A 27,203-nucleotide genomic window follows, 5' to 3' on the forward strand; every position below is an offset into this window, starting at 1 on the left:
TTTATATTTAATTTAAAAATCATGTGTAATTAAATATCTTGTATTAGCAAGACCTTATATGAATTTCAAAAACTTCAAAATAATAATTATATTTGTATCTATTATTTAATTTACATATTAAAAAAAGCGATAATGTATTTTCGATAGTCATCTTATCAAATTAAACTGTAAGAATATTTTATTATGAACCTTTTGTTGTACGTTTTACTATTTACTCGTAAATAAATATTTTTATTGGACTTATATTATAAGTATATATCAAAAAAATATAAATTTTAAATATATTTATACATTAATTTTAATTAATTTTTTTATAGCATACTTACAAAATCTAATATAAATATTAAGTGAAAAATGGAAGTCTCAAGAAATATTCAATTTTAATTAAAAAAAAAAAAAAAAAAAAACAAAATTAATTTTGTCGAAAACTGGAACTATATAAAAACGAATTCTCGTTTTTCTTAATTTTTCCTTTTTTTTTAACTGATTGTTTTGAAAATAACTGGACGTTTTTAATTTTGACTTTCCAAGGTACCAATTGAATCAAATTTTCTACCATAAATTACTCTAATAATTGAAAATGTATTCATTTTTACTGCTCTTAAAGTCCTCAAAGATAACGACTTACTAAACAACTAAATAAATAAACATGCATTATTGTAAAATAAAAATAGACATTTATCTTATCGCTCAGTATCTTATAATATCTGCGAATAGATATTTAACTTTTTAAATGTTGAATAGTATTATTGTAATATAATATAGTATCTTGAAATTAAAATAATATCAATAATAAAAAAAGTAGGTAGATACCTATTTTATAAGTACCATAATATCCATAAAGTAGAAAATATAATATTTTTAAATTGGACTTACATTGTTTATTATTAAGACTTTCAATTTTTGATAGTTATTAAAAAGTAGGTACCATGATAATACAAGATTATAGACTTCTAATAAAACTAATAGTGAAAATAAATTATTAACCATAGTTAATATTAACTAATTCGATGGTATTGCCTGCAGTGTAGGGTAATTCTGTATTGATGACAGTCGGTTACATTATCACATTATTACGTATACTCATTCAGTTAAACAATGATGTTTTATTTCCATTGTTCAATAAACAAAATTAGGTTATTGATTTTGAATTATAAATTTATTTTAGTGTGATTGAATTATCGTATAATTAAACAAAATTATTAAGACTACAAAAGCTACAGGTTACCGTATGGGTTAGGTATATTTATTTTTATAAGGATAATTATTTAGAACTGCATACAATCAGTGATTTTATCTTCGATGAAAAAAATGGTATAAGTTTATAAAAAATTATTTCTTTTATTATTAGAAAAAAAAGAGATTTTATATATCTTTTATAAATATTATTTACAATCTGTACAATAAGTAATTAAGTAAGTAAGACTTAATAAAAATGATTTTATTTGCATTAAAAGTATCTTATTATTTAATTTATTTTAAAATGACGAGAATAAGATACTTATCTTGCAATTAAAAATAGTTTGGAAATTATAAATTAATTTTACGTTTATTTCATTTATAATTTTAATGCGTATTTTAGTAATTACTAATTTATATCGTATGTACCTAATTCCTAGTTCTAAATAATTATCATTGACTGTTGCTTTGTATAGATAATTGTAAGATATTTGATCGGACCTTGCAGGGTGGGTGATAAAGTCGCATTATTTGTATAATTTATATAAATATGAATACGTATACAAAAGGAAAAATGTTTTAATGAAATTATTCAATATATGCATGTGTACAGTGTACTGCATACACACACACGCGCGCGCACACACATGCACGTCATCTCCAAGTCACCTAGACAACAGGCGCGCTTGATTAATGAACTAACAACCCCTACACATGTTGAAAGGATTAAATCCAACGACGTCTGGTCTTTTTTTTCTATTCAATAAAGTGATAATCGTTAAAAATCCTATGGGGCTGCTGACATTTTATTGTGATGTGTCGACATGATCATATAATAATAATAATAATATATTCATGTTCTTACACCCACGAAAATAATATTAAAATATGAAAACCTTCAGACCGATTACAGTTTTTTTTTCATATAACATAAAAAGCCAATAACAAGCAAGCATTATCATAAGCATAAGCACGTATGGTATTCGATTATTACAAAGAATGTTCGTTAGATTGATTATCAGGTATTCCAATCTCATGTCTTACTAATGTTATGTTATGAAAATGGTTAATTAATTTCAGAGACACCGGTAAATTAATAATGAAGAATCAAGATATCATGACAAAACGTATAAATTTGTCTGAATAATGCAGTTACCGGCCGTATGCACCTTAAATCGGAAGACACAGCAGCAGATAATAAATTAATTATTTATTAGTAATAAAATGTATACCTAACTACAATATAGTATCCCTCTACCCCCTCTAAAAAACTAAAAAAAAACAATTAAGACTGTATAATTTAAATATAGCAAAGGCCATAAGGGTTGCAACATAAAAAAATAATCAATTACCTTTATCTGTTATGTACAGAAATATAAATTGAATTTTCATTCCTTAACTTTTTATTTTTACTTTGTGTGTGACTACTTCATATTCTTAAATAGAAAAAGGCATATTTATAAATAACTATAACACGCGTCTATTTTATGGCTGAAAGATAAAACTACACATACCTATGTATTGATATTATGAAACGTAAATTGTGAGAGTATGTAATGAATAAGCCTGATCTCAGCAGTACACACTACACAGTACACTGTATTTTATGTCATGTGTTGTTTACATTGATGGTTGGTTCAACAGTGCAATTATATGTGCTTTAATTCTACTTGTTCTATTATTGATAAATTACTTATCAGATATGTATCATCATACAAATTGTAAAAAATATGCATTATTTTTTGTACTACTAAGTACTTAATATTATATGGATAAAAATAAATATATCATAATATGTTTGTAATTTTGAATTTGTCATCAATTTATAAATGTATCATTTTATTTTTATAAAATATATTCATTTTATGCATATACAATTTATAAGATAAAATTCGTATATATATATTTATAATGTTTATGCATGTATGTGTGTGACTGATTTTTGCATCAAACGTTTCTCGAAAAAAGAATGGTCTAACGGCCAACGGGGTTGTAAATTCCCGGCGCGTAGCAATGCACGAAATAGATTTGGGCAGTATTGGTGGTGGACAACACGACCTTGACGCGAAGTTAAAGGACGTCGTTATGATGGTGGAAGAAAAAATATAAAGAAGAATGCGCTAGTGTACAAATGTCTGTACAACTTGAATCTTGGAATACGATATATAACGTCGGTGCGCCTCCAGAGTCGTCTTATAGTTCGTCTTGTTCTCAGTGCGGTTTACGTACGATCGACGGCACGCGCGAAGAACGGTACCTTTACTTACACGTCCGATGGATTTTTGTGTGGTCTCTAAGAATATGAACAAACCGTAACCAACGAATATTTACGCATCGAACGCGGACGAGCGTGAAAAACGTGCACGCATAGACGCCTCACGAGTGAGTATACTATATTTATATGTATATAAAGCCATATATAATTATAACTATAAATTATAATACACAAAGAATATATAACACAATCGTTGTACTTCTTTCTCCTTGGAACAATTATAAAAAAAAAAACCTATAAATTCGTTATTTTTTTTAAAATTTAACTATTGCATACTTACCTACTACCCGCTGAAGATCTGCAATAGATTATTTTAATCTCATCCGCAGTACAATCGATTGTGTAGGTGTAAATACGCAAATAAATTTTAGTGTTTTGCCGAAGAGTAAAAAACGTGTATGGAGATGTTCATGACGTTAGTGCACAATGAGATTAGCACACCACGTCGATTATCTGTATGTCTAGCTGTCTAGATAAATAATAAATTATATTGTTATTAGGTAAGAGTTGTAACACGTTCAGTAACGCCGAGACTATGGTCGTTCACGACATGTGTGTATTATACATACGTCAGACTGTAATAATAATTATTAATGTCTCAAGGTCTTGCACGCGCTTATCTCGTGGTTTACAATTTGTTCAATTCATTTCAATGTTGTTCTTATATACTAGTGGTATAAAGGTACCAATAGTTACAACCAATAATAGAGTAAAAAATTGATAAGTAATTACTACAACAGAAAAAAAAAAAAAAACGCAAGTGTATAGGTATTAATTTGTATTTAAGCTCACGCACGCACGACGATGACGACGGTTCTTAGACATGATAACGGTTATGAATGATATTAATATTATTCCTACGAACGTCACGTGCAACCCGTTTAATTGACACTTGACAACTGGCTAGTAAATTTATTTTAATTCCAGTTGTTACGGCGGACAGCCACTACACTGTAGCGCGTCGCGACGCGTGGTTTGTTACGTCTTGTAGCACGAGCAAGTGACTTCAGACTTCAATACTAAAAATAATTTATGCTATACTAGTATCACTGGAACTTTATCTTGGAGGATTAATTATTTTAAAGTCTAAACCAAATCCAAAGGCTTTTCTTCACCCTCGAGAGTGTTCAACTTGTAGTTATGTATAAGAAAAACAATATTTTCTAATTATTTATTTTAAAAACACTTTTTACACCTAAAAAGTTAGATCAGAATAATTTTTTTCCATTTTAATGAACCTTTAAATAATATCTTCGATTGAATTTCTATTTTTCTATGCATATTTAGTTAAGTCAAATCAGGTTTGTCTTATTTTTTTAGAGTATTAACAAGTATTCGATCTATAGCTTAAGAGTTTACCAAAAAATATCATCGTACAAGAAGATAATAATTGTGTGATGATTGCTCTCATCGCCCTCCATAAATAAGTGCTTTTACAGGTCTTGGGAGACTCGGTCACTCGGCGGCTAAGGAGAGCCCTATCAAGTATAAAATTAATCTTAATAAACTAACACTGTACTCTATGTCTCTATACTCTTATAACTTTAAGCCCCAGTAATATATTGATAAGCCTCCAACTAAATTTATGAAGTTACGTTTTTGAATGAATGATGAGTATTTAAACAATCAGTTTTTAAATTTTTAAACTTATAAGGTTTTTAAAAATGTTTTCAGATTATAATTTAACGAAAAACTAAATATAGTCAGCGTCACGGCCGTGATCGTCTATGTATATTATAGCTATTATAGAAACACTAGAGGAATGTTTACATTATCTCATTGATATAGTAAACATATGGGTATGGCTTTGTATCTTCAATAAACATAAACAGAACGGAGAGAGAAATTATGGTTCTCTCTCGCATAGATACTTCAGACCTACAAAAAAACTAACATTTAAATAAGAAAGAAAAGAGATGTAACGATGTTGCGGTTTATAATTGTATCAGTTGTAATGGCATACAGAGTTTTATACTATACCGCATCTATAAGTTTAGTAAAAATGCATTATCTTAATTCCAGAATATTGTTCGAAGTATCTTCAGTTTAACACAATTTTTTTGGCGTACGTATAATATGTATGTGAATGTAAACGAAATTTTTTGTTTGTTTATTATTTACCGATTAAGTATGGGATTTGATTTATTTTAGTTTTATCAAAGGCTTATCTGTGTATTTTAATTGGTTAATAAAATGATTATTCAGTATACCTACATACGCATATATCGGTAAATTATATCAACGCATTTTAATGAATCCAAAAATACTTTACATAACCACTTGACATAATATTTGGAAATACTAAAAATGATAAAGATTAGATATTAGTGATATTATATAAATATGAAATAAGTAGCTAAGTTTGGCACATGGATATAATAATATTATTTATATCTAAGAATATAATATATTTTTATAAAATATTTCAAATGTTAAAGCCTGGTAAAAAAAGTATAACATTTATATAGTATTTTAAAGAACAAACTATATTTTATAGCTAAATATTATAATAAATATGTACATTAATACATTATAGTATCATAAAATAATATGTTAAATTGTAATCATTAATTAATTTATTATCTCAATACTATTTTATTTATTTATAGTTAAGTATATAGGTATACTTATTATCATTAATTTTAGAACTTTAAAAATTTGGATCAAATCAATTCCGCTATTTCTTTTTTATTGAGAAAAAGATACATCGATTCAAGTAACCGGGTAAAATTTCGTTTTCGATGGAATCAATCAATTGTTTTAAAACCACTTGTACTGGTGAAATAAAAATAAATATGCCTAGTTTTAGGAACGTCTTTTTATAAACACTATCATATTTCAATCAATCAAATAAGACTAATTAAGCCGAATTTAAATTATATCGTGTCGTGTTTTGTTACATATTTATAAAAATTAAAGTTACAATATGTTCAATGTTGGTAATATGTTATTATTATACGGCTATACCTACAAAATGAATATATTGAACAATATTAACACAATATAGTACCACAAACTATAGTGTATAACCTTTGTATACTGAATTGTTAATAATCCATTATGATAGTTTAATGATACACACTTAAAGCATGAAACTTGTGTTAAAAGTTAGAACTTCGATAAATGCATACAAATTCAAATGAGTAATTAGTGTCTTATAATTTGTGTGACATGTTGCGTGTCGTTTAACTAATTAAAATTTTGCACTTAATATCTATAGTAGTCGAAACGTTTAATACCATGTTGTATTTATTTTAAGTTAAATGTTTCCATGAGCTAATAATTATTTTGTGTAACTACTAACTAGAATACGTGAACATAATTTTTTTTTAGTAGATATTTAACTTTTTTCCATAAATTAATACGGTATGAATAAGTATATTGCAAATTGCAATCAATTATAATAATACTATATTCATAATGATATTCGGACAAAAAATATTTTTAACAGATAAATATTATTTTGGATTTATTTAATTATAGTTTTACAAAAATGGGGTTTTAATTTCGTTTAAAATAGGTTCTTATAGTACCAGAAAAACGTATAATACAATCATAACATATTTGATAAAAATAAACTTTAATAACAAATATATATACCTATTATATATATATATATATATATAATATATTTGCATGTAAATAACCAAATAATATCTTTATTATATACAACAAAGCGAATTACGTACCTATATAATCATTCTTATCGTAATTTCATACTGACCTCTCTTTATAATTGCGTATCTACCTAACGAATGTTCTTGATTTTTTTTTATGCAAGTTTCAATCTAATTAACAATATATTTTGCATTGACCATATTTGTCTATGATATACATATTATAGTATACTGGCGTATAGAACTAAAACCGTTTAAATAATTGTTATTTTTCACAGGAATGGTACTACAGGAAAAATATTGGACCAAAATTGAAGGTGCCTGTTGCATAGTGGTTGCATACATCACGGCTCTGATAAAACTCGTATTGAAGTACATCGTCGGAACTTATTCGGATTTCGGAAATCAGTGCGGTAAGTAATCAATTTTAATACAATACAATTTTACTAATAATAATAAGACTTACTTCACTTAATCTATAGATTGAAGCTAAGAGTTTATTGTAAAAAAGTTGTTAACTATTATCTGATTACTGTAATGTCGCAGTGTAAATGGAATTGACTTGAGTTTTAGCTGTATATTTTGAATTTTCACATAAAAAATAAGTACATTTTTAATAGTTGAACTGCAATATTTAATATTTAATATTGTATACTTTTAAATTATTTTATGGATTTGCAAATTAAAATGAATAACTGCTTTATAATTTAAATTTAGCATATACCTATTTTATATATGTACTTTTTATGTAAGTTTCAATCGATTATTTTCTAACAGTGTCGTTAATAAATAATAAATGGTTAAAAATATCATGTTTTTTTAGAACTTAATAGATACTATTAAAAAAGATTTCCTTGTTTATTGTTTGTTCATGAACATTTTTTCGATGGTTCTTGACATTGAAAACATTCCAATATTGTAGCCAATTTCGATAACATTGTTTATAAACATTGATGCACCTAAGTCATGTCCAAAGCCAAGCAATAACTTACTGAAGTCATAATAAGACATGAGCTATTTTCATGTTTGGTAAGATATAATTTATCACTAATTGTAATAATTCTAATTTATATATTATATAAAAATGAATATCTTTCTGTCCTTTATGTATTCCTAAACTGTTCAACCGATTGCGATTAAATTTGGTGTAGAGATAGATCAGACACCTGGGAATAAGCTAATTTAAAAAAGGAAAGGTCCAACCCCGGGAGATGCTCAAACAGAGATTTTGAAATGTACGATAGAAATTTTGCTTATAAATGGTTGTTATTGGTTTATAATAATAATAATAATAATTAGTTATAATAAAAATTAGAGCGAAATAAATTATGATTATTATTATTTATTATCGCTGAACAAACAGAAAAATATCTTTTATAATTGTTTATTTTTATTTAATTGTTATTCAACTATAATAAAATAAAATATATTATTTATATAGAATTGGTATTATTAAATTTTTAATTGGCAGCGAATTGTACGGGAGATAGCTATTTATAATAAAATAAAATTTTTCATTTTTCGAAAACATAAATGAAAATTTTATTTTCAGTAAAATAGTCATATTTTGCATTTAAGAAATTCAATAATTATAAATAAAATTAATTAAATTTATCAGAAAATAATTAAGTTTAAGTATAATTATAGTTCTTAAAAAACGACATTTGCAATTATTCTCTAATTAAAGGTTTTTTGGATTCTATACTTACTCTCATTCATAACAAAGTTATCAAACAAATGCCGACGAAATAATATTTTTCAAATTTGTTTAGTATTTTAAATATGTGTAGGAATAGATTATAACTTTATAAGTAGATTTTAGTCAGGAAAAACATTTTAGTTAGAAATTGTTAAATGTTAAGAATATAGAAATTTTGGAAAGGGGACCTCTATAGTATATAAATCCTAAGATCTGATATTTCAAGTCTCAGTGGATCTTTAAACATAATATATTTATATGTAAAGAAGACAAATGCAAAATCTGCATCTCTTTCTAAGGAAAGCATATATAAAATATTATATTTATGTAATCATAATTCTAATTTAGTACAATGAACTAAATTTTCTCAAATACATTGCATAAACCGTAAACTAATAAATTAAATAGACGAGGTTGGCAAATAACTGTGTTATTAATATAGCACCTTGTTAATTTTTTTTTTTTTTTTTGATAAAAATTTTAAATAAATATATTAAAAATAATAAAAACATACAATTCTAAATCGGTTTTAATTAAATTATTATTGAAAAAATGCATTTAAACATATATTTTTATCCTATAAATACTAAATTTACTAATATTTAATAATAATTATTATATCAACTGACAGGAGTGATTTTATTGAGTCATCTATGAGTATGTAACCCTCCTCTCACCGCGGAAATTAAGCCCTTAGTGATAGTTTCTATCTATGCTTTATAGGTATAATACCTACTAAATTGTATTAGATTGGAAAATATTATAAAAAAATAATGTTTATAATATAATCGGTTACTATGACAATAAAATAAATATTATTAAAAAATAACTATTTGACTGTTATGATTTAACTATAGCTACAAAACTAACTTGGAGCTACGTAGGTGTACACAATTCGTATGTTTATGTGTCTAATAAATAATACTACAAAATTTCGTTTCTAATTGTTGAAGAGTCACCTCACTATAGACGACTTCTCTCATGCCTCCTAATTCCTATTAATTTTAAATTCCATAAAATTTGTGTATTGTATGTATTATTTAATATTTATTCTACTGATTGGTGATTGCAAATCGTCATATATTGAACAATAATAAAAAATAATTAATAAATCTCATATTTATGGATTATAATATTATTATTATTATATAAATATATTGTTATGGTCAATTGCCAAATTTCTTAGTATAAGTTCTACATATATAGTCATAACTCATAATAAATATTTTCTTAGATCTACCTTTGTAGATTTGAAAAATTAATATTAAATATTAAATTGAATCGAGATGTGACAAAATTTTTTGAAAATCAAACAATAAAACCAGTTTAAAATTAATATAATAGACGTTTTGGTTTTCGGATTGAAATAGATTTTTTGTGCAAGGTCAAGGGCTTTACTGCTCGAGTCAATGACATAAATAATGTTTTTTTTTTCAGATTCTCAGCGAAAAATTTACAAAACAGTTGCGGATATTCCAGGACCAAGGTCATTGCCTGTATTCGGAACAAGATGGATCTATTGGAAATTCGGTTTGTATAAACTGAATGCCGTACATCTAGCATACAAAGGTATATAATTTATTATAACAATAAAGAATAATATAAACACTATATGGTAGTTATTTAATTTAGTCCACTGAAACACAAAGTTACATGCTTTTAAAGGAAAACATTTTTACATATAAAATTAATGCAATTATTATTTAACAAGAATAATTATGCTGATAAAATATAAATTTTTGTTTTAAAATTTAATTTTGATTTGTGTACAATGTACCTAATTATCTTAGTCATTATTTCCAAATTATTATCTTCAATATTTATATTATAACTATATACACTGAATGTATTACACTCAATTAATTATTTGAGATGATTTTATGTTTAATTTAGGTAAATGAAAACAACTTCACGAGATAATCAAAAGTAGTTTAGTTTAAATTAGGAACAACTAATAGTATAATTAATATTCTAAGCTAATGAACAAAAATAATATAATTCACGTTACTATAATATTGTTTTGTTTACATATTTCTTATAATAGTTTTAAATTAAGCTCAAAAGACTATTAAACTAAAAGTGACTATTTTTTTTAGTAAACATCATTTAGGATTTGTTTTTAATGCAATGACTTAAGAATAAAATAAATATTAGTATTTAAAATTCCGTGTAGGTTAGTTTTTAACTACTAAGCATTACTAAAAGAAATGTGAAAAAAATTGTATTTTAATTTGTATTTTTAATTATCAAGACATTAAATTGTTACATTAGACAATTTATGTTAGTTATATTATATCATATTTAATATCTACATTATTTTCAAAGTATTAATTAAATTTAAAAAATATTCAGTATAGTAATAGACTTACTAACTTGTGCTAAATAAATTAATGTAATTATTTACCATCATTCATCACTTAAAAATTTAAAACTATAATAATTTTGAAACTACTTAACTTTGGACGTGTAAAAATTAAAATTTATCATTACGTTGCATAAATCAAATTACATCAGTTATCACAAATCATTTTTTTAATAATTTGAAATTTCACAGATATGTTTAACCGGTATGGAGATATTATTTGCGAAGAGGCATTATGGAACATACCAATTATAAGTGTCAAAGACAGAGATTTCATCGAAAAAGTACTTAGAGATAGTGGAAAGTACCCTATCCGGCCTCCAAATGAAGTAACGGCGAATTACAGAAAGTCTCGACCGGATCGCTATACAAATACAGGACTTGTGAATGAGTATGTACTTATGAATATTAATAAAATTCCTTTCATAGTACTTTAATTTTAAATATGAAAATTCAGGTACGGAGTTCAATTTTACACAATAGATTTAGAAAAATGTACATGAAAATGTGTTATATATTGTCATATGGAGATTTTAGTACGAGTAATAATAATAATAATTATTTATATATATTATTAAATACAAACTGAATTAAAATTATTTTTATTTTTATTTCAAAAATTGTTTTGTGTAAATTTATAATAGTTGCATATTTTAGTTGTTGATTTATTATTAAAAAAAAAAAAAATTATTAATAATCACAAGTACGTATACGTGTTACAGACAAGGTGAAGTTTGGGCGATGTTAAGAAATAAACTGACACCGGAACTTACTAGTCCTAGAACAATACAACGTTTCTTGCCAGAAGTTAATCAATTAGCAGACGATTTTATCAACTTGATTTCCCAAGCGAGAGACAGCAATAACGTAGTCGAAAAATTTGAATCGTACTGTAACAGAATGGGATTGGAAAGTATGTTTAATTGGATAGTGGTGGTAGTCGTTATTTAATAAGCAGTTTAATCAACTTTCAATATGTGTTGTCCATTATAGGCACATGTACGTTGATTTTGGGCAGGAGATTCGGATTTTTGGACGGAGAAGTTAGCGAGACGGCTACGCGTCTAGCAGATTCCGTAACTAGTCAGTTCCGAGCATCTCAGGAAGCGTTTTATGGGCTTCCCCTCTGGAAATTAATACCAACAAAGGCGTATAAAGAATTTGTAGCGAGCGAAGACGCTTTATACGAGCAAGTACAACTTGTAGATAAGTTAAAAATATACGATTCTAATAAACGTTTTAAATTGTTCGAATTTAGCATCGTGTCCGAAATCGTAGACACGGCCCTGATTGATGAGGAACAGTCTTGCACAGACGTACGCAGCGTGTTCGTATCTATACTTCAGGTATCAGGGTTGGACAACAGAGACAAAAAAGCCGCGATTATTGATTACATTGCCGCTGGAATAAAAACAGTAATATATCATAATATGTCGTACTATAATTTACAACCATATTTTTTTATGCAAACGACTATGTTATGTAATGAATAATAATACCTAGTTAATCTCGTGTGCAGTAGAGTGCAGACATTAATAATAAATAATATAATACTAGTGTTCTAACAAACGGCGAAACAAAAACAATGCATTGTAGTGTTATTTCAGTATATCATGAACCGTAACGCGCATATGTAAATCTTCCAAAAATGAAAAGATAGAAAAAATATACTTTGGTACGATAAAACACTTTGTACCTATATTACGTTATTACAATTTTAATACGTTTTTACAGTCATTCATTATTATTAAATTATGTACATATTATTTACTCATAATAATTATATTATTTAATTTTCAATAACTTGTTTTTTTAATCTGCTCATTTTGAGACAAAATTTTTGATCGAAAATGTTTCCCACCAAGTACTGATTTTTCTTTTTATAGCTATTCATAAATATTAAATATTTTAATGTTTATAGTATTACTATCGTCACAGACAGATGTGGAGAGGCCTGGGAAAACATAGAGCCCACAAAATTAAGCCAAGTCCTCCCAAATTGAATCATCATCAAGCAAATATAATTTTTTCTACGATTTTAAAATTAAATTAAATACAAGTTTTTGAAAATAAAAAATTTTAAATTTGGTTTTCGTGGTATTATATTTTTAATAGGTAATATGTCTAAATAAATACAAACGATAAAAACTGTTTTTTCAGATAAAATGTAGTAAGAATATAATACGATCCAGCTATATATAATATTTTATTACTTAATATGTGCGTTTATAAGCTACTCCGTTTACTTAATAGCTTGATTGATATAATAGTTATTGAATATTTTAATGTAAATTACCTATATAATGTATGTAAATAGGTAATCGTTTTTATTTGCATGTCAATAACCATATAGTTAGTGCTATGGGTTTTACTCCCTATATTTTTTAAATTATTAATTTAATGAGAGACTTAATTACTGACAAAAAATCGTGGTTATTCGTGCCTATTTTTATTAATATAGTTTCATGTGAGAACACGTAATATAGGTACCTACATAAGATATTTAAAATAATTAAAATTGTTTTTTTATATCAATTTTCAGCAAATACCTACCGTAACTGCTTGTATGGATTTAAAAACACATTAAAAAGTAAAATTGCGCGTTCACAACTGAATATAATTATTGCTTATTATTATTATTACCTATAAATTAGATTATTACAGGAGGGCATATCTTTGGAATTTTCTGAGGAGTAATGCGGACATTTAAAAAAATATTTATAGCAGTCACCAGTCATAATATTAATATTTTTCACAAATTTGATGTATTGATGTATAACGTTATATATTTCATAGTCATAGCCTAAACTACTGTTCTTAAAATATGTTGTCTACATTAAAAAAGCTACTTGTCCTTGAATGAATTTAAGAAGTAGTGTTTTACATATTTACATTTTTATATATTGATGATAATTTATACTAAGTGAATTAATATATTATAAAAATTGTAATTAAGTTTTGTACGTATATGTTTTGTAGCTAGGAAACACCCTTGTGTTTTTATTATACTTGGTTGCCAAACATCCGGATGTACAGGAAAAGATATATAATGAGATATCATTATTGGCTCCAGCAGGTACATCTATTACTGCTGAACATTTACACAAAGCCACATATTTGCACGCGTGTATATCTGAAGCTCACAGGTAAAATCGCACAAATATTGTTATATAAATTAATAAGTTACAGAATCGTATTAATTTGTTTTGTGTTCTCCAGACTTCTACCCACTGCTCCATGTATTGCAAGAGTTTTGGAATCGGAAGTCGAATATGACAATTACCGATTGCCATCAGGGGTAATATATTTTAATGACATATTTTTTGTAATATTTATTAAGTATATAAAAAAAATATGAATACTTTTTTAGACTGTTGTTTTGTTGCACACCGGATTAGCGTGTTTGGAAAATAAAAATTTCATAGATGCTACTTCTTACAAACCGGAAAGGTGGTTAGACGATTTGACGAAAAAATCACCGTTCTTGGTCGCACCGTTCGGTTGTGGCAAACGAATGTGTCCTGGGAAGCGGTTTATAGAATTAGAACTTCAAATTGTTTTAGCAAAGGTTAGCAAGAACGTTTACAATAGGTTAAAAATAACAACTAATAAATTTTTTTTTTCAAGATGGTTAAACAATTTCATATCAATTTTGAGGGACAACTAAAAACTGAATTTGAATTTCTTTTGACACCCAGCAACGCAAATTTTATTCTACGAGACAGAAATTGTTGATGTTTTTAGATACTTTATTAAATTAATCCTACAATAATTTAATATACGTAATACTTTCATAGGTATATCGTATATTAAATAATAATTAATATTATAACATTGAAATATTTATTTTATTGTACTGCTATAAAGTTAGACATATTATCATCATATTTTATATTTTTTTAAACCTTGATTATTTAGTATATATTATAAAAGCTATATACATTTGTATTTGTATGTGTGTGTTATAATCATTTTCATAAAAATACATACTCATATTAACGTTAATTAATTCATTTCCATTCCCCCCTTTAAATATACGCAAGCAATTTCTGTATATTAATAATCTTTTCGGCCCCGTTATAACTTATAGGCATAACGTTTATTGTCGCAACAAACCTTGCAATGGCAGCATTGATACCCTTGAGGGACCGCAACTAACTACATATCAGTTATTCCCCTCTGTGTCAATTGTCAACTGTTTATCTGTCTACTGTTAATTTAAGCGTGTAGCTTAAAAGCCAGTCATAACCAATTTTTAAAAATTTTCAGGAACAATAAAAAACTAAAAAGATCTTACAATTTTATTCTATGATTTTGTAATAAATATGAAATCATAGGTTTGAAATGCATATTTACTGTGTATGAATGGGTGATTTATAAAAATATTATCACAAGAGTTATATACATTTCTAGTCTCAGATAGCTGTTTTTGTTGCAAATTTCATCATATGGCTGGTTTTGAAGCATAATTTTTTTTTTTTTTGGTTTCTATGTAGATGGCTGGTTTTGAAATTGATATTGCTGTATAGGTGGTTTTGAAACTAACATGTGAATATTTTGATAAAGAACAAATTATTAATAAATTATTTATGTCTTACTTTAGATAAACTTTATTTGATTTTAATTTGTTAACAACTAATAAAAATATAAATATAAATATATTAACCTACTAATAAAATTATTTTATATTCTGTCATAACTAAGACAATATGGTTTTTTTTCTGCGAAAAAAAAGAGTTTGATTATGGCTGTTTTTGAAATAAATATCACCGGATGGGTGATTTTGATACCAATCACAATTTTCCATAGTCAGTTTAAACCAGTTATAGTCTTATTTGATGTTTAATATCATTACAGCGCTTGTAATACACTATGACCATTTAGAAAATGCAAAAAAAAACAGTTTTCAAAAAATGTGCTTTTGGCTGGTTTTGAAATTACACGCCTCAATTGACCAATTTGATAACATATCCATGTCCACGGGTATATAATATATACAGATATATACATATTGTTTTATACATCTATGTCGATGTCTAACAGATTTTCTTCACAAGAAGTTACTTCTTGGCGTGTATAATTGTACTTCAGAAAACCACGTTCCTCTCTATGGATGCACTGTTTTTTTCTAGCATTATAAATGCACAACTTTAAAAGTAAATCATAACTGGAATCATGGCTAAATAACATTAATTTAATTAAATTAAAAATAAAAATAAATTAATAATAAAATAAATATTAATTAAATATAAATATTAATATATATTAAAAATTAATTTAAATTAAATAAATAAATTAAAAAAATAAAAATAATATATTAATAATATATTTAATATATTAAATTAATTAATACATATTTTAATTTAATTTAACATTAACATTAATTTTGGTTATTTAGCCATGACTGGAATATTTATTTTTTAGTAATCTGAGTAATCATACAATTTCGTCCACCATGGCATATGGCAGAATGTGTTTCGTGAAGAATATCAAACAATTTGTCAATCTTATCGTAGTACATAATACTTCATTTTTTTCGTCAACTGGTCTAATAAAGTGTTCATTACCATTTATCATTAGAATATCGTAATTAAGTATATACACAATAGTGTTTCATTGTTTTCGTTTCACAGCTTTTAAACACATTTTTGATTCTTTAACTTCTTCAATAAGATCACTATTTTATTATTATTATTATTAAGAAAATTAACACATATTACAAATTAAATATTCTTGATTACGATTTTAATTACTATAATACTTAGTAACAAATAACAATTACCATCCTGCTTGTTCACATAAATATATTTTATATTTTCTCGTTCTAAGTTATGCAAACAGTGTGTATGCCAATAACCATTTTAAATCGGCATTACATCAACAATATTGTAAACATAGGTACTATTATATTAAAGTATAAAAATATTACCAGCTATAAAATTTTTCGTTAGGTATGATATTTTCAAATATTATAACCTAACCAATGTTGGATTATATCTCTATATATTATGTAGGGTCTTATACCCAGTTCGTCGACACCCGGTTTTTTTTTTATCAAAAAAACAGTTTTTAATAGTTTAAAAATAAAGCTCAATTCACCAACAACAAATGATGTTGGTGACATACTACGGTGGCACAATTACTAATGTAATAGTATAATACTATCATAATCTGTAAACTTATTTAATGGTGAGTATAAAAATAGTATTATAGGTACCTATCACATGATTATTGATATCCATCAATATAATATTATAAATATGTATAGTAAATATGAATATATATATATATATATATATATATATAATAAGTTATTATATATATATATATATAATAAGTTATTATTAATAACTAAAATCTCCACTGCAGTTTTCAAATAATGATTATGATTTTAGCTTATAGTTATATTTCACTGAGTGAAACAATATTTATTTATAAATATTTTATTTTCTCCGCCATTATGGAATGGTTTAAAATCAAGTCGGAAAAAAATCATATACCCAACTTTTTATTGTGATAATGACAATTTAATATTAATTAATATTATTTAATATTTATTATAACTGAATTGTATTTTGTTAAATTGAGTATCGGAAAACTGGAAATATACCATAGTGGCTTAATTTGGGCAAAATATCAGGAGTTGCAAAAATTACTAGGATGCAAAAATCCATGGGATATTTATACTAACGCAATCCTTTGCGATCCCTGATTACGCTACTATGTGCATTATTTCATATTTGTGTCAGACAAAATTTTATTAATTTACCCATCAATTACACATTTTTGAAAATTAGTTTAGTGATATCCTTATATTATTGCTCGTTGTGTATCTTTTTCATATTCAATATTTCCTGTTCCATACGATTATTAACATTGCTCACTAGAAAAAGATAATTTCCACGTTTATAGGTAAATAATGTTAATAACCGACGAATAACGTTATTTACTGTAACATAATATACATGTGTCATCAATAATTTCTATTATTTGTATTTCTTACCTAATTTATATTGTTATAATATATATTTAAATTATATATTAACAATATTTTATATTCATTGCTCGATGATATTATTAAAAGGTCTAAAACATAAAATTTTATGTTAATATTTTTATTATAAAATATTTACGGAAATAAAATAGTAAGTTATTTTACCAATAAATTATCACTATTGTTTACTGCTGAATAAAATGTTATTAATGGAAATATGGAATTATAATTCAATCATTATATTCCTTAATTATCTTTTGTATAATATATAATATTTATTTTATTTATTCTAAAAAAAAACACTATATAGGTAATGAATATTTTATATATTTCAATTTTACATAATACAAATAAATATTTATAACTAAGCCCCTTGTGGCTCTGATTTTTACCCATTTCGCTCACCAAACCCTTGGAGGACTTGCCTCTATAACCCAAAGTTGTCCCCATTTTTTAAATTTAAAATATTAAAAAATAAAATAAATGGAAGATAACGTACAAAAATATTTTTATACAATAAAGAGTTCTTAGTATTTATTTAATAATAGTATTTATTTATTTATAGGTTGGTATGGAAAATATATTGTTGCTTATATTTGTGAAATATTATTTAATATCTAAAATTTGAAATATGTTCATATTTCATAATAATAATAAAATATCATCTGTAATAAATAATTAAAAATATTATATACATAATATATAATGTAAAATTAACTTTCTGTTATGATTTACCATTGATGGGTTTACTTTATTTTATCATTTTTATAACTAATGTAACTAATGCTAAATGCTATAACTAAATGTACACATATAATAATAGTTTAATTTGTTATTTTGTCATACTAAAAAGTCAGTAGTTATATAATAAAAATATTTTGCACACGTTCTATGATCATTAATTTTGTATAACTTATTCAAGAACATAATTAAAATAATTTCACATAGAATTATTGATTGAACTTAATTGTATCATTTATTTATTATCAAAGAGGTTTACATTAAATACAAGCAGTAACCGTAATATTTGACTAGTATGTTATAAAGAAAAACCATGGTTATCGGCTATTAAGTATTGACCGTTCTATCTATTTTTGCCGCCCCGCGCGCCGTATGTTTCTCGATCTACCGTTTTCGTGTCACTGTTTGCGAGAGTGTAAAGTGTTGTGCAGTTCAACGGAATTAAGCGAAATGAGTCTCGTAAAATATAAAGTTGCAATTCTCGTCACTTCGAATTCAACAAAATATGTTGTGTGTTTCCTTAGTAAAGTGCGGCGATCGCGATCCGTGTTTGTGTTTTCTTTATAATTAAATATGGCGTTAACTTTCGGCATCAAGTATTTATATTCTATAGCATATAATTATATACTTAAAAACTAGAATAATAAAATTTAACTTATCCAACGTACATTTTTGAATTGTGCTGATAGATATGTACTAAGGATTAATCAACACCTACAGACTATAGCTGTTTATAGTATTGGCTCAACTGCGTTTTTTCAAATTAACTTTTATATTTTATTAAAAGACTTTGTCAGAGAGTTATTAATGTATCCGAATTTACATGCTAAGTTAATTTTAAAGTTCTTACCTTCTATTGCCGTCAATATTACCATATATGCACAAAAGTGTAATAAAAATTATTAAAATTTCCGTAGTTATAAAAAACACATATAGCTGACCATTTAATATTTTTCATAAGTGTATAGTTTTACCGTAGTCGTATAAAATATATACAATTTTAGATTATAAGCTGCAAATTCCCTATTTTATATTTTACATTATTCTCGTTTTATAATACATTCAATGAAAACAACAACTATAGTAGGACATGTGTTCACACAACCCCACGTTTAACATAAAGCACTTTCGCCCCAATCACTATAAAGAGAATGAATCAACAACAGTATAGCATACGAAGGGTGCATTGTATACATATACTAGGGAAATATTCCAACCGTCGAACGTTTTCTAGAATGCGAAGTTTGAATAGTTTTTATTTACACTAAAGAGGTCTTTTTCATACAGTTTACCTAAAACAAAAGGGGCTCAATTTAAATTATTCTGAATTTTTAAAATCAATTCTATTCTAAAAACATACAATTTATACATAACTGCAGTAAGTGCTATTACTCCGTAATGAATACCTATATGAATATATATAATATATTGATTATGAATTAAATTGTTATACTTAACTATATTAAAATATTTATATTTAATGCATATATTTTCATCTTTCAAGTTTCAAGTATCATTAAAGTAATAAGTCTCAGAAATTATAAAAATAAAATCGGTTAACTATACACGCGGATCTTGGTACCAAATTTTATAAATCTATAAATCTAGATTTAAAAAAAAATGATATCACAGTTGTATTTTTTTTTTTTTTTTTTGATAACTTTAATTTGTTAATGTATTTATTGTTTTATATTATGTAACGAGATTGAACAGAATATAAACCACTTAAAATGAATTTAAATAATAAAAATAATCGTTATATTTCACATTTTACGTGGGTTAGATTTTTAATTATATTTTTTTCGTAACAATTTATTAAATAGATATACTTAATATAATAAAATTATAGCTGTAACGAATACAAGAAAAATTATTTGTCCAAATGGTATAGAGTTCGATTCATGGTGTTGCAGTAAATATACAGGAACTATATTGATTTGACAATACAATGCTAAATATACTATTTTTGGCTAGACTTTTTATTTGTCTCTGTAATATTATAATGGGAATAGATATAGTTTTGTACCTTGAATTTTGAATCGAGTCATTTAATTACGGACAATATAATAAAATATGATAATGTAATCGTAATGAATAGTATAAAATCGTATATAATATGGGAATACAATATAATCACTACCTATTTTGTTTTGTCTACTTAAACCTCAATTTGCCTTTAATTACAAAAAATATCGTAAAAGTTATACATTTCATGTTATTTACTTATGATTTAATACTTTTTTAGTTATCAGTTATAAATGATCTCTTACAATGCAATTATAGATAGTCTTAACTCTTAAGTAGAGTATTATTAGAAGATATGTTTGTTAGTTAATGTTGCTAATTCTAGTTCTGAGTCTTCTGAGTGTTCTGACTAATATAACTGATAAAGTGATAAATAATTAAACATTAATTATATAAGTCCTATATTACTAATACATAATATATATAATTATTTTGTATGTATGCCTCATACATGTTTATAGGCATTAAGCTTTATTAAAAACAATGTAAGCGTTTTTCTTTTCGATACAAAAAACTTGTATTTATACATCACCAATATACTTTATTTGCTTGATAGTTTAATACCACTGGGGCTCCCCTTAAAATATAATAATATGATTTCGTGGCAGAATTTATTCTACTGAATTCTTATTATACTTCTACAAAAATAGTAACAACAGAATAAAAGATATAGTTACTGTTCCAGTATTTAAAGCTTTAAAGGAAAATTAGTATACATTTACAATGAGATTCAATGACTCAATTATTATTACCTAAATAAATTAAATAGCTAAATTATAAAAGAAAAAAACTGAAAAAATGTCTACCAACAAATTAACAAATATTAAAACTAGTTCTGGTTTAAGTTCCTAGGAAAATTAAAAAAGGATTCCAGTAAGATACTGTTTTAAATACTTTGAAAAAGTTCTAGTTCAAATATTAATTAGGTTAGTTTAATTTATTTTTAATTTTGTTTCCAATTTAAGACTTATCCCACTGTGCAATGGATGTTACAAAACATTGATGCTATGTTGAATTTAGGTTTCAAAAAAACATTACTAATAAACATCAACACGATATTCTATAGCTGTTTTATAAAAATAATGTTTTTCATGTTAATAACTAATATTCTATGAGTGTTTATAATTCATCATTGACATGATATTACAAGAAAACATGTATACGATATTGAATAATTGTTCCATAAAAATAATATTAATATGTTAACAACTAACATTGTTTAAATGTTTATGATTCATCAGTGATACGATATTACAATAGAACATGAATACCCGGGCCTACCCTGATTATTAATCCAAAATATACATTTTTAAATTAAAAACAAGAAATATGTTACTTATATACGCACGCTGAATAGAGAATACTGAATGTAAGGTTAATGTAACTTGTAAGTACATAAACTTACTGCGTACTGCGTAGGTAACTGTTAAACTGTGTGACTGTATACATCGATCATATATTCATATTTTTTGCTGTAAATAATATAAATATTATGTATCTATAAATAAAATTAATAATCGTAAAATTTACCGACAATTAATTGGAAATACCCGATATTTCTACATAGATATAGAAATTACATGACCCGACGCGCGACGACCGTAAACTTGTAAATTTGGAATCATTATCTATGTGATTATGTTTTTATTATTGAGTTATTCACTTATTCGTGTTTTGGTGTTCGGCATGTTCTAAATTCTAATAACGGTTCAAAATCAAAACGACTCGCATTCATACATCAGTACATCACACATCGTACATATCACATTTCACTATTGGCGTGTATTTAATATTAAATACTATTGCATACAAAATATTTTATTACCTACGTAACACATACCTAGTGAATGTTCAGTCTACTAGTATAATGGTAAGTCACATTAATTTATGTAAAATACTTAATAGGATGATATTAATATTATATTAATATTAATTGATAGTGTGTGATTTTAATAATGCGTGTTAGTAAGTACCTACTGTAGGTATTATCGTACATTAGTATTAGTACCTACTTATTTAGTTATATTTTGCTAATATCCTAAAATAAGTAAAATAATCATTTTATTGTCATGATGCCTAATAAAAAAAAAATTATTTATTCTACTGTTTAAATACAATTTAGGCTACAATAACCAAAAGATGGGTGATTGGGAGCTTCACAGAAACTAACGAATTTAGCGTTTTACCAACAAATTGGTTAATTAAAACAGTAGGTCCAGATGGCCGTAGTATTATATACTGTAAATGGCCACCACCGCCAACTACAGTTTCTAGTGACATAATTAATGCAGCAGTTGAACCAGAGATTGATTGGCCAAGTTTTAAAGTTCGGTTAGCAAATAATGGAAAAGAATTTTGTAAGTATAACTGTTATCCATATAACTTACACAACTACAAGTCCAACATAATACTAAATGTTATTTTGGCTCTATACCTACAACTTCCTAACTAACAAATCTCAATATAGGTAATTTTAAGAAAGCATGGCACTATAAATTTGTATTGAGTTCAGACACATCTGCATCTGAAGTTGATGAGTCAAAAAATAAAAAATTATATAACCAAGCTCAAAAATCTAATTTTGATAAAGCGTCAACGGATTCAGAAGAATCTGAAGAAGAAGGTAAAGTATATACAATATATTATATTAAAATGTAAAATCTTTATTTTCAATTATGTTGAACTATTTTATTCTAAAGTATGTAACTATGGGGTATACAACATGAAAATATTTATAATGACTGCTAAAAAGAATTATTAATTGTATTTTTTTTTTAGCATATAATATATTGGAGCTGCAGTGTACAGAGAAAAATACACACAGTACAATATTGTCTACCACCAACTCCAATCAGCAAAAAGTAAATTATGATATTATATTATTATTCTTATTATTATTATACCCACAGTTTCTATATTTTAATTTAGGGTTTATAGTGTTTTTTATACCATTATGATTTAATTAAGTATAACCATTCAGAATTACCAACACATAATATTGAACCTTAACATAATACCTAAACCATACTTTATTTTGTATATTTTTATATAATTCTAAAGAACTCCAGTCAGACAACGAGTATCCGAAAAAACAGTATCCTGGAAGTTCCACAAGTCACAGATGATAGCTTTAACCAGTATGACACGCCATATGTACAAAATAATAGTCTACTTGAAACAGTTGAAACTACTGATCCGCATGTCTCAGACAAACAATTGGTAATTACAATTAAAGTTATTAAAATAATGATAACTTTACTAATTAATTTCAGTAGCTATCAATAATAATTGATAACTATTTTAAGTGTTCAACTGCAGTATAATAGGTATTCCTAATAAAAATAATGACCAAATTTGAATTAAAATTTACCATTTAGATTATTTTTGACACATTCAATTTATGTATATTATAAGTATATACTGATTTACTTGATTTTTTTTTTGTGGGGGAGAGTGAATGTAACTACTTTTGTCATTACCTATTTATGTATTAGTGATAATTGTATAATACTTATTAAAGTGTTTACTACTTTATTTATTATATTTTATATACACATGTATATATACCATTATATAAACAACATGGTATGATCTCAAAAATTTAGAATTAGTTCAAGTCCACGCAATACATACTTACCTATATTTATCATATTAAAATAACATAAGTACCTAAATATTATTAGAAAATTAAATATTTTAACTAAAATAATATTTATTTTTTGTCTCTTACCTACATTGGTACAATAAAATAAATATGTATTTAAGGTATTTAGGTAGAGTGGTAGGTATATATGTAGTTATAATGAAAAGTTATCTTAAAGAAAAAGTATACTTTATTTTAAAATTTATTGTAATACTACCTAATAATTATATTTCTATAACTTTCTAAAATTAATTCAACAGAGATCAGTTTATGATAACAATATATCTTACAATAATTCATTGGTATATGAGAATATTAAATTGGATTCAAGTCATTCAGCACCTAATTTCAGTAATTACATTTGCAAATTTTATATTAATTAAATATTGTTTTTCTGTATTAATAATTAACATTAAGTACCTATTACTGTTTAGGATTAAATTACTCGGATAAAAATATAATGGAAAAATTAGAAACTGTATGCAATGAACAAAATATTCAAAGATTGATGATAGAGCGCCTGCTATTGAAGATGGATTACATTGCACAGGCTTTAAAAGACAACAGTGGTTTACATACCAATACTTCTATTCAATTAGATGAAGATTTTTTGACACATTTTCCATTAATTGATGCAGCTATGTTTACTTGGGTTGAAAATAAAATTATAAACGACTCAAATTTTTTAGATAAACTGGTATGAAAGAACTATATGTTTTATATTTTAAGCTCTCATATCCTTTAACAAGTTTGGTATTTCTAGGGATTTTTTATTAAGTCCATTGGTGGGAGTGATCCCAAAGATCATGTAAAAAGAACAGTTTCAAAGTTATTTAGCAATGAGTATGCTACACAATGTACATGGACAGGTCGTGGCAAAGGTATAACTACAAAAATTGGCAACACAGAACTAATAAAAATTATAAAAAGTAAAAATACTTCTACATAACAATGATTTTTTTTCCATTTCCTTTAAGATATTTCATTAAATCATTTTTTTTTTTTCAGAAGTTGTTAAAGACTGTAGCAATAAATTAATTACTGATGCTGAATTTGAAAAATGTATTTCCGACTGGTTTAGATATGCTAATACCAGGATAAATAGATCAAAAACTAAACTAGTACAATAAATTACTAATAATTTCAGTACCTAATATTAAAAATTTTAAATCTAATCTTAAGGTCACAGATTCAAATGTTTTTTTTTATCATTACTACAAAGTTAAAAGTATAAATAATTATTTTAAAAACAGTTCAATATTTAAACATGTTGAATATGTTTAATATAACAGTTTTTTATTTACCTATTATAATGCTGTATACTAATTTATATTTAAATAATAAAGTGAAATTTTTATTATTGGCTTTGTTTTTCATTGTTTTAGATAATAGAGAGAAAGAAGAAATGCATTGGAAAAATAACATCACGCCACTTTAAAAAAATTATTAACCTCAATCAAAATAAGTTTAAAACAGTAAGACAGTTAGGTCATAATAATTTGATTGATATATCTGAAAAAACTTCTAAATTAATTAATATTAATTCAACATCATGTGACACCAACAATTTAATAATGTTTCCATCTAATACTACACCATGCCATCCAGTAATTCCATGTGTAAATATTTATGACAAAGAAGTCCAAGATCCTAATTTAAATTTATCCAACAATAATAATTATTCTGAACTGTTAAATTGTTCTCCTCCAAATAATTCATCCAATGAAGAACTGCCTAATAACTTTAATCTTAAAAATAAGTTACAATCATGGGTATTAAAGTATAAGGTATCACATAACAGTGTTAATTGTATTTTGAATATAATGAAATCGGAAGGGTTAAATGTACCTCAAGATGTACGAACATTAATGCAAACTTCTAAAAGTCATGAAATTAATTCCATGGGTTCTGAAGGTACTTATATTCATTTTGGGTTTGAAAAAATGATACTCCCAGTTTTACAAAAATTTGTTAGTGCTATTGATTTTACAATTACCTTAAAACTGGGTATTAATATAGATGGCCTACCTCTTGCTAAAAGTTCGAAAAGTCAGGTATGGCCGATTCTTGTTTCGATAATAAATTGTAAAGTGTTGAGTAATCTGGTGTTTCCTATTGGAATTTATCATGGAACGAAAAAACCTCCTTGTATTCAACAATATTTACATGAATTTATTATAGACCTTAAGTCATTATTAGATAATGGTTTTGAAATAAATGGTAGTATAATCAGATTTGAGATAGGGCATTTGACCAATGATGCGCCTGCTAAATCTTTTATCCTAAATGTAAAAGGGCATAACGCATATTTTGGTTGCACTACTTGTGTACAGGAAGGTTCCTATAAAGAAAGGCGTGTAGTGTTCTTAGAAATTAACTCCCCTCTCAGAACTAATGAGTCTTTCAGAAATAAGGTTAATGAAGAATATCATAAAGGAGATAGTCCATTAGAGTTATTACCTATAAATATAATTGATGCTGTCTGCTTAGATTATATGCACAATGTATGTATCGGTGTTACCAAAAGGTTAATTGAATTTTGGGTTAAAGGCAAAAAAAATGTACGACTGACTGAGACTTCTCGAGAACAAATTTCGACGGATTTAATAAATCTTAGAGTTTATGTACCGACTGAGTTCAGTCGTTTACCAAGAAAAATAGATGATAT

At 25.6% G+C, this 27,203-nt stretch overlaps 3 protein-coding genes across 9 annotated transcripts in view; 2 read left to right on the forward strand and 1 right to left on the reverse strand.

Annotated features, from left to right (window-relative positions):
• Window positions 1-27,203, reverse strand: part of LOC114128004 (FGGY carbohydrate kinase domain-containing protein) — a 50,244-nt gene that overhangs the window by 20,884 nt on the left and 2,157 nt on the right. Inside the window, exon 1 of one of the 3 annotated variants that reach the window (XM_027992404.2) lies at window positions 3,735-3,956. The exons of the other annotated variants lie outside the window; for them this stretch is intronic. The gene's annotated coding sequence lies outside the window, so the exon portion shown is untranslated. Of the gene's footprint in view, window positions 1-3,734; window positions 3,957-27,203 lie in introns of those variants that run through there. 3 annotated transcript variants of the gene reach the window in all.
• LOC114128007 (ecdysone 20-monooxygenase) lies at window positions 3,322-15,086 on the forward strand. 5 transcript variants are annotated; one of them, XM_027992412.2, is made up of 11 exons: window positions 3,325-3,561; window positions 7,350-7,484; window positions 10,208-10,339; window positions 11,325-11,523; window positions 11,855-12,045; window positions 12,126-12,321; window positions 12,391-12,547; window positions 14,112-14,278; window positions 14,352-14,430; window positions 14,503-14,700; window positions 14,760-15,086. In XM_027992412.2, the coding sequence occupies exons 2-11, from the start codon at window positions 7,352-7,354 to the stop codon at window positions 14,865-14,867; spliced, it is 1,560 nt and encodes a 519-aa protein (XP_027848213.1). In that variant the 5' UTR covers window positions 3,325-3,561; window positions 7,350-7,351; the 3' UTR covers window positions 14,868-15,086. The 5 variants fall into 5 exon arrangements, with proteins under 5 accessions (XP_027848209.1, XP_027848213.1, XP_027848211.1 ...); XM_027992408.2 differs by having other exon boundaries at window positions 3,322-3,561; window positions 12,126-12,547; XM_027992410.2 differs by lacking the exon at window positions 3,325-3,561 and adding an exon at window positions 4,794-4,939 and having other exon boundaries at window positions 12,126-12,547.
• LOC126549927 (uncharacterized) lies at window positions 21,563-26,262 on the forward strand. The gene is made up of 9 exons (XM_050200409.1): window positions 21,563-22,762; window positions 23,015-23,249; window positions 23,360-23,515; window positions 23,671-23,753; window positions 23,953-24,111; window positions 24,796-24,886; window positions 24,970-25,232; window positions 25,299-25,464; window positions 25,544-26,262. Exons 1-9 carry the CDS (start codon window positions 22,760-22,762, stop codon window positions 25,663-25,665), a joined length of 1,278 nt encoding a protein of 425 aa, XP_050056366.1. The 5' UTR covers window positions 21,563-22,759; the 3' UTR covers window positions 25,666-26,262.

This window comes from Aphis gossypii, chromosome 2 (assembly GCF_020184175.1).
Source record: "Aphis gossypii isolate Hap1 chromosome 2, ASM2018417v2, whole genome shotgun sequence".
Classification (NCBI taxonomy): domain Eukaryota; kingdom Metazoa; phylum Arthropoda; class Insecta; order Hemiptera; family Aphididae; genus Aphis; species Aphis gossypii.

Bases quoted from the DNA above. Each gene is read 5' to 3' on its own strand.
- LOC114128007 (XM_027992408.2), top strand. From the start codon at position 7,352: ATGGTACTACAGGAAAAATATTGGACCAAAATTGAAGGTGCCTGTTGC. The intron at 12,046-12,125 runs GTATGTTTAATT...TGTCCATTATAG, and splicing joins TAACAGAATGGGATTGGAAA to GCACATGTACGTTGATTTTG. The intron at 14,431-14,502 runs GTAATATATTTT...ATACTTTTTTAG, and splicing joins ATTACCGATTGCCATCAGGG to ACTGTTGTTTTGTTGCACAC.
- LOC126549927 (XM_050200409.1), top strand. The intron at 23,516-23,670 runs GTAAAGTATATA...TTTTTTTTTTAG, and splicing joins AGAAGAATCTGAAGAAGAAG to CATATAATATATTGGAGCTG. The intron at 24,887-24,969 runs GTAATTACATTT...ATTACTGTTTAG, and splicing joins TCATTCAGCACCTAATTTCA to GATTAAATTACTCGGATAAA.